This window comes from Sceloporus occidentalis, unplaced genomic scaffold (genome assembly GCF_023333645.1).
Source record: "Sceloporus occidentalis isolate IW3139 unplaced genomic scaffold, rSceOcc1.0.p SCAF_7, whole genome shotgun sequence".
In the NCBI taxonomy this organism is placed as follows: domain Eukaryota; kingdom Metazoa; phylum Chordata; class Lepidosauria; order Squamata; family Phrynosomatidae; genus Sceloporus; species Sceloporus occidentalis.
The window spans coordinates 76,321,631-76,330,789 of NW_028316987.1; the positions used below are offsets into that span (position 1 = coordinate 76,321,631).

At 38.1% G+C, this 9,159-nt stretch overlaps 1 protein-coding gene across 3 annotated transcripts in view; it reads left to right on the plus strand.

Moving 5' to 3' along the window:
- The window catches only part of MYO3A (myosin IIIA), a 191,110-nt gene extending 183,765 nt beyond the window's left edge, over positions 1-7,345 (plus strand). For 2 of the 3 annotated variants that reach the window (XM_089533390.1, XM_089533392.1), the window contains 4 exons: positions 1,829-1,869; positions 2,579-2,602; positions 4,582-4,725; positions 6,953-7,345. In XM_089533390.1, coding sequence (XP_089389516.1) covers positions 1,829-1,869; positions 2,579-2,602; positions 4,582-4,725; positions 6,953-7,067 — 324 coding nt within the window. In that variant the 3' untranslated portion in view covers positions 7,068-7,345. The remainder of the gene's footprint in view (positions 1-1,828; positions 1,870-2,578; positions 2,603-4,581; positions 4,726-6,952) is intronic. The other variant, XM_089533391.1, reaches the window with a different exon arrangement.
- Positions 7,346-9,159: the final 1,814 nt, after the last annotated feature.

Consider the following 9,159-nt stretch of genomic DNA (forward strand, 5'->3'; position numbering starts at 1 on the left):
TTCTATAAATGAGATCCATATCAGACCCATTTTTGCACTTTGAAATATAATTTCCAAATACCTAGCATCACATTGTATGGAAAGATTTTAAAAGCTGCTGAAGATAAGAGAGCAATAGAACAGTCCAGTAATTGTCTTGTCACATACATAGTGCCTTAACTGCACTTGTATAGGCAGGGTGTATGGTTTCACCATGGGAAAGTGAGCCTGAAGAGAAAACAAAAGAGGCATTTCTGGAATAGAGAGTACATACAAAGGCAGATTGATAAAGTAGGATTAGACTTGGGAGAACAAGGTGTGAAAATTGAAGGAAGGGATGGCAACAATTTAAGACATGCAAATAACGTCTTGCTACCAACAGAAAAATAGCAGACTTGGAATGGTTACTGCAAAAAATAAAGGAAGAAAGAAAGAGCAAAAACAGGTTTAAATTTGAACATTGAAGAAACAAAAATAATGGCCATAAGATTACAATACTTACCTAACTTTAAAGGAGATGGTAAAAACATTGAAATAGTTCAAGATTTTCCTTACCTTGGCTCAGTCATTAATCAGAATGGATACTGCAGTCAAGAAGTCAGAAGACAAGGACTTGGAGGGGCAGCTCTGAAGGAACCAGACAATATCCTAAGTAGGAAGATATATCATTAACTACCAAAGTTAGGATTGTCTATGCCATCATATTTCCCATTTCTATGTAGCAATAGCCTTTATGTATGGTTGTGAAAGCTGGACAATGAGGAAAGCAGATAGGAAAAGAATTAACTCATTTGAAATGTACTTGAGAAGAGTTCTGTGGATACCATGTGACTGCTAAAAAGACCAATAAAAATAAATGGGGTCCCAGAGTAAATCAAGTCTGAACTCACTCTAGAAGCCAAGATAATTAGACTAAGGCTTTTGTACTTAGGCCATATCATGAGAAGGCATAACTCACTCGAAAAGACAATAATGCTTAGGTAGAAAGCAGCAGGAAAAAAGGAAGAAGGCACTGAGTCTGCAAGACCTAAGCAAGTCAGTTGATGATAACAGGTCTTGGAGGTCTCTCATTCATAAGGTAGCTGTCAATCGACCCGACAGCAGTTAACAACAAACAACAAAGGCAGGAAGATAGGTCAAGGCATTTATGAATCGCATATTAGTATAGACAATTTAGACATTTTAAATTAGTACTGAGGCAGGATTCATGATCACAGAGAACTCATAGCATCAGGAGTGTCATGGGGAGAGAGGATCTGCTTTCTTTTGTGCCAAGGAGAAGGAAACCGAGTTTGGAAAACTTACTTCTTTGGACCACGTTTTTCAGTTACCATTGTCTAGCATGCCCAAGCTGTTTTGGGGATTATGGGAGTTGTAGTCCAAGTAGTACCTTTTCTATGCAGCGAAAGAAGAAGATATTTATCCGTTATTTTAATACAGATCTGTAACAAATTTTGGTCCACAACCTTGTCATTTCTTGGCCCAATACAGTGATGGCAATACATTTTCCCTTTAGATTACACATAGCTCCAAATTTTATGTAATAGTTTTCACCTCAAGGAAAATGGTGTGATGCACATCTTAGGATAAGATTGATACAAAAATGCATTTTAAGTATTTAATGTTGAATTTTCATGCATGAGTTTGATTTTAAAGGTGCGGTTTGATGCAGAAACAAAGTCAAATAAACTTATAAATGAATATATGTGAAACTGTGAAATTAAATGAAATTAGATTGACCTATCAATATCAAATTTGTGGCTCACAGAAAAGGGCTGTAAATGAACAGTTCTACAAAATGTATATATGTTGAGCATTGTTGTAATCACACCAAAAATTATTGTTTCAGAAATCAGTGCAGGATGAAAAGCGGAAACCAAGAAAAAGCAGGTAATTGTTCTTTTCTATGTAAAGCACAGTAATATTTTCAGGTGATGTTGAGAATGCATAATTAATGTGATATTTAAGAGATTGAATATTTTGCTTTATCACTACTGGAGAGCAATATAAACAGGATAAAAGTTTACATTTTTAAAAGATTTATTACTGAATACTATCAGTTCATCTTGTATTAGAATTTCATAGCAGCATCATATACTTTCCCATAAATTATACACTCCATTTTTTAAATTTGCAATTCATACCAAATAAATATCTATTTTCAACTTTTGTGTGTTTATGGTTTTCCTTCCACAATGAATGGTAAAAACAGCAGCTTGGAGGTGTAATTAAAATCAGGGTACTATTGCAGAAAAGAGAGTTGGACTCTCCCTCTCCCCCTATCCTAGCCCAAATCCCTCCACTTTCCCAAGCAGCCTGCTTTTTGAAAAAAGAAAGCTATATTTTCAATTCCAGAGTAATATGTAGTTTGATCCTTAAAGACACTCTGTTCTTAAGCCCCTTGTTGGTCTTGAATTGCTTCAATTGTAGGGCTAATTTTGCCATGCCCACATCAACACATTTTTCACATGATTGTGATCTCTAATAAGGTAAAATGGGATCCATCAGCAGTCTACACGTAAATATATCTCTGTGCTATGGGCTGTGATGGGATATTTCTTAATATTGTACTGAAATCTAATTTACTTCTTTTATACAGGCTGCCTGGCCTAGCACTGAAACAGTTAAGCATGCAGATGGTGATTATCTCTGTGTTCCTTATTGATCAGACTAAGCCATTCATTCATTCATTTCAAAACCTGACATGCTCCTGATAATGTCACATTTTCTCTGATATCGCAAAACACTGAAGCCTAAATTTAAATGCCTTGCATCCATGATTGAGCAGAAACCTTGCTTTCCAAATTGCCATGTAGAATGCATATGGGTGTTAAACACATAAATCCGTCTGAACCAGGCTTTATAAAGGGAGACTTAATACAGTCCTAATTATATCAGTAAGAATGGCATTGCAGAAAATTGCCCAGTAATTGTAGAGCCTTTCAAGCTTGGTACAGCTCTGAAGTACACTCATTGCACGTTTTGCTGTATGCTTTCGAAAGGCTGCATCCCTGGGACCTTTGAAAACACTGATGTTTTGATTTTCTATCTTGTGGTGAACCTTGAGTCTGACTTATTCTTATTCTGACTTGTGAACATTGCCTCTACACATCTCTGGCCCTCAAGGACAATAAGGGCTGACACAATTTTTGGATTGCTGTCTAATAAGTATTCTTAAACTAATTTTGTTCAGAGACAGAAAAACAACCTCAGATCCATCTCTCATAGACTGTAGTTGCTGTGTTTGTCCCAGTCTATATGAGTGAGACATACAAAGTGGACATAACAAGGTGGTCATGTTTCATTAGATCAGATCTGATGTTACAATAACACTATTTTAAAAGGGGGGGGGGGTAACTTAGAGTGCCTTTTTTTTTTTGTTCATTTTTCCCCATAACCAGCAATTTCTAAACTTGGGTCCCCAGATGTTGTTGGAGTCTAGCTTTCATCCCTCACACCCAGCATGGCTATTGGTCAGAGATGATGGGAGTTGTAGTTCAGTGACAATTAAGAACCCAAATTTGGTGAAACTTGCCCGAAACCTTTGGCACAGGCTCAGAGGTTTGAGGAAACACACTCTCTATATTCACAGTGACGTCTGTCCCGGACTTAATTAGACTATATCCCAGACTCTCCCAAACATTCATTATCAACTTTTGTGTGTTTATGGTATCCCTTCCATTTCCTTCCTGGTTCCCCTCATTTATGTTGAGATATAGTCCCTATAATCTCCAGCCAGCAAGGAAGTCTAGCCCTGAACATCTAGAAGGCACTGGGTTGGGGAAACAAGCAATAGCCTCAGATCCCCAATCATAGAAGATAGATCTGTCAGTGGTTAGGCAGAACCTCCAGATTCCAGAGCAGTATGCCACTGAATGCTGGTTGCTAGGTGGCAATAGAGTGGGAGATCTACTACCTTCATGCACTATTGCTGGGTTTACTGGTTGGTCATTTTAGGAAATTGTGATTAGCAAAATAGATCTTTGAACAGGATGGATAGATCTTAAGTTCTTGTAACACACCTCAGGCCAGCCCTAGCATCAGAATTCAAGCACCATGAAAAGTCTGCAAATTGTTAGTTTGTTGGTTATTTTTTATTTATTCATTCATTCATTTACTTATTTTTTACTGCAAGTGATGAAGAAAGGGGCTTGTGGGATTTCCCCCTCCCCCTCAAATGTCAGAATAACTTGGCTGGCTTTAGGTACCAAGCATCCTGACTCATGAATGTAGGAGAGGGAGTCATTTGCTGCTCTGGGTCAGGCAGTGAAGTCTCTTGGACAGCCCCTGAGGCACACTGCCACATTTCTCTTCATGCATGTTCTTCATGCCTTCATGGAGAACATAAAGTGGGACTAGAATACAAAGCGGGACCACAAAGTGTAATCTGACCCAGTATCTTTTCATATGCCTACTATAGCAATACACACAAATATATGTGTATATACATACACACATCAGTTGTAGGTAGAGACTAGTAACTGTTATGAATCAAAATATAATACTTCTGAAATGTATTTGTCTGTTGAGATAGTGCAGAATATGAGTTGGCTTGATTTTTCTTTTAATATATGTTCATGTGTTATGTATGTATTTTTATAGTCTTGGCAAGATATTGGATGTAGAAGATCTGTATTATCAAGAACTTTCACCCACTGATTTAATCTCAAATGATGGCAATACCAGCACAAGAGAAAAGAAGGCACCACGAGAGTCTAGAACTGCAATATTAAAGATTAGCGAAGGGTGAGTGATACCAAAAAAGAAAGAAAGAAAAGAACAGAGTGATGAAAGTTACTCAAAACTAAATGCAAACTGCTTAGGACAGCTCATCATTAATGCTTAGTTTTCACTGAAATCAATAGGATTGAACTAAACCATGTTAAACCTGTCCTGCATAGAGCACTATTCTGCTGAGTCTGAATTTATCCTTCATATCAGAATTAAAATAATAATCATAGAAGAGGCCACAAGGGCCATATAGTCCACACCTTGCTATGCTGGAGATGAAAACCCCATGCAAGAATAAAAAATACAGACTAAGGTTCTAGGTTTATGCACAATTTGACCATGATCCATAGGTAGAGATCCATAGGGTGTGATGATATGATTAAAGGTCATGGTGCCATGTACCATAAACCAGGGAGGGTGAAATCCAGGCCCGATACAGACAGGTCGAAAAAACTCTGAGACCACAGGGACCCCACGTGCCCAGCCCCGATCCAGGCCACTGCGGCAGTCTTGAACTGAGCAGCGAAAAAAAGAGTAGATTTTTCTGCTCCTTTTTGGCCTGGTTCTTTTGGGAAGACATGGCATCAACTTGGTTTCCCGCCACATTCAGGACATGCATCATCTAAGCACTATGCCTCAAACGCAGCAAGAAACTCTGTCATTTGGCCCATCTGTTTTGGGCCCCAGTTCTGCAAATGTTAATGGAATGAAACTCTTCACCCTTAGCTATTAGCTATACTTACTGGAGCTAATGAGAAATGTAGCTCAGCATCTTTAGGACCACAAGCTTCCCAAATTAAACTATGATCATACCACTAGCCAGCCTTTCTAAGGACCACTTCCACACTATCTTCAGTGGTTTTTGTAAACTAATATCTCCTGTGGTCGTGCCTGGAAACCAGGAGGAAGGAAGATAAATGCACCTTCATAGGGCAATCACATGAAAACTTTCTGCTTCTTAGAAAGGATTATCTGATCCCAAAATGAGCTTACCTAGAGTACAGCATGCTCATTGCTCTATAACTGGAAGATACATGATGATTTCCATGTGTGAACAAACCTGCAGAGATCTCACACATAGGAAAATTTGGAATGAGTTGCTGGTGCCACAGAGGTCTGTAAACAGAGGAGAAAAAGAACACAGTCCCAATTCTTCTGGTGTTGGATGCAGAAGTATAGCACTGGGTATTATAAAAGTACACCATTGGATCTTGACAAATAATTTTCAGTGTGGCTGGTTCTGCACATCCAGCTGCCAGTTTTCAGGAAGAATCATCCAGTGATGTGTGTACATTAGTCAGCTGGTATTCTGTCTTTTAATTTATAAAAATAGTGTATTAGCATGACAGGGTTAGAGAGAGAAGCAGATCATCAATCCACTCTCCTGTTCTAAAATAGAGTAGCTTTTATCTGAAATATCCTCGACCAAAGACTTTTCAGCCTCCTAGTTCCACTTCGGCATTACCAGGGCTAAGAAGAAAGATAAGCTGAGAAGTATTCAGAAGGTCATTCCTGATTAACTTTAACCACTTTCTTATGACATTTCTTACCTCCCAACCTCTCAAAGCACCATTTTTATTTGATATTCCCTCCCTACATTACCCATATATTGCCACCTACTGCAAAGGCAATAGACTTGGGGACAGGCACGCCTAAATTGTTCAAAGGATGTTTTATTTATTGCTTGCTTACTTGCTGAGAACAAAGGTTAAGCTTGAGATTTTCAGAAGAGACCCTGCTTTCAGTCTAACCATTTTTGCAGGTGCAATTGATGGATATACAGGAGAGGGCCTTCTCAATGGTTGCCCCTAGATTCTGGAAATCCCTTCCTAGGAAAGGTAAAATAGCTCCCTCCTTGATGGTCTTCCTTCCATAAGTGAAGGCTTTTCCAAATTCTGACTAGCTTTATGATCTGGACGTTTTTGAGGAAAGCCTTTTAAAAGGGTGCTGTATTGTTTTACACAGTACTGTTTTATTTGCTTTTACCATTGTAAGTGTATGTGTTTAAATTGATTCATACAGTAGTTTAATTCTATATTAATGTTGACTTTATGTCTGCTTTTAACTATATCATCATTTTAATTTGTAAGCAGCCTTGAGTCCCAAGTTGGGCAAAGGGTGGGGTATGAATAAAGTTAATCAAATAACAACGGCAGCAACAACAACCACACATTAGCAATATTTACCAAATTAATTATTGTTGCCTATAATTTCTAAGAAACTTCTGTACTTTAATCTGCAGGCCAAAGGTCACTGGGAGCCCTCTGGAAGAGAATAAAACCAAGGAGAATCCTTATGACTATCGAAAATTGCTACGGAAAACCTCTCAACGCCGACGCCTTATCCAGCAGCATTAGCAGTTGCTACTGCTGTTTGTCCTTGGCTTTCTCTAGCATAATCACTGCTCCTTTTTTTGTATGGTTTTATACTGTATTCTTCTCCTCTTAATGCATCTCTCTTACTTGCTCTTTGGCATTTTAAGTCGACTGTGTGTATTTTGCATATGACATTTCAACACACCGTAATTATTGTAGAGCCTTACAAGGAAAGATGCCATGGTTTTAAATAATAATTCGTTGGTGTTCTTCTGAATTTTTTTTAAAGAAAATGAACAGATGTGTGCAAACTATTTTATTAGTAAGCCATAACTTATTAAAACATAGATAATCAGGAAAAAAACAATAATGTCCTTCAATTGTTTTTATTTTTTTATAATTGAATAGCAAAGATTCAATTTAAAATGTCTGCTTTGACTTAAAATGCCCATGCACATAATTAATGGAAACTATTTTTTTTAATTGAAACCTCTGGGAATTATGCTGAAGCAGCTAGTAGAGTTTAAGGCACTGCATTTTAGACCAATGTTGGGCATACTAAGAATCCATTATATCCTCTGTCCCACACCAAAAGCAGTATGTAATAGGAAGTTATATCAAAACGTTTCTATGGACATCTGGATGTGGTTGTGCTGGGCTCTTCTGAATTGATTCTGAACAATACACAAGCGCATTATTTTTGATAGTGGTTGTAGTGAAAGTCTGTTAAAGCCCCTTTGTAACACAAATGGCTATTGTGCATCAGTAGAATAGTTTATATGCCTTGTGAATAGAGGCACATGAACATATATGTACACACCCACACATTCTCCCTTTTTCTATGGATTTTAAATTCCCTTCTTAGGAACTTTTAGTTTGTGTAAATATCTGAAATGGTTATAAAAATCTAGATGGAGGGTGTTCCAGTATTGGGAGGAAGAGTGACAAAAAGATTCTTCCATAATTTCACCTATTTTGAAACAAATGGAAAAACTGAACGGTGCTAGCGTTCCAGTTTCTGCATCAATGATTTATAATTGACTGGTAGGTTCTCAGCACAGCAGGGAAGAAAAATCTCCCGTATTGAAATCAGGCATCCCTCAACTGCAAGCTGAAATGACTGGCTCAATATTCCACAGTACACTGTTCTTTTAGTGAGAGACAAAAAGGTGTAATATGCACAGATGTGTACACATACACATACACACAGCTTTTGCACACTTTCCAAGTGATAGTGTATATATGATTTTTCCCATTTGCTCAGATTGGAAATGCATGTCTTAGCTTTCATTAGCATACTTTTTTCCTCTTCTTAATTAAAGAAATAGGGAAATCTGATTCTTTTTCAGTATAGAGCCAAACTCAAAAGATGACTTTGGAGATGTCTCCCCTCCCTCCCATTCTGTTCCCTGTAGCCCATTTTAGAGGTTGCTGTGAAGGATGGGTGAGATTAGAGCCCATACAGGCTAGAAGTGCTATAGAAAAAGTGGTTCAAGGAACACAGAGGAAGAAAATCTGTCTAAATCAGAATGGGCAACAGTGACAAGCCCAGGGGCCATTTTTTTTTCCTTCTCGAACCTTCTCCAGACCCACACAGATTTCCAAAAAACAAAAATAGGAACTGGTGGGAAGTCAACTTCTTGTGTTGAACAATGAGGGCTATGTGTGATTAAACAGTCCAAAAAGGTCCTGCAACTATTTAAAATGTAAATTGAAGGTTTCCAGCAGGAGCATTTCATTAGGGAAGAGAAAAAAAGTGAGTTTGCAGTCCAAGGGCCACATCTCTAGTTTAAACCATTTTGTTGTTGTTGTTTAATCCCAGTTAAGGATAAATTTCACTGGCTGGTTAGCAGAATGTAACAAATCCTCTTGCACTCAAACCCGCTGTCCCTATTTCACTTTTACATGCTTGTCAATTAGGAGCTAAATTCCAAAAACAGCCTTGCCCTTTCATAAAAAGAGTCTTGTTTTCCCCCAAAGCAGTTTTAAAAGGAGAACAAGAGACTGGCTGCTTCAATGAACTCAAGGCATAAACTAGCCCTAAGATATATAAGGGAGGGGTGTATGCCACTGATGCCCTTCAGAGAACTATATATGTGCCATGGCAGAACAAAGGCACAGAGGTTGCCTGCAG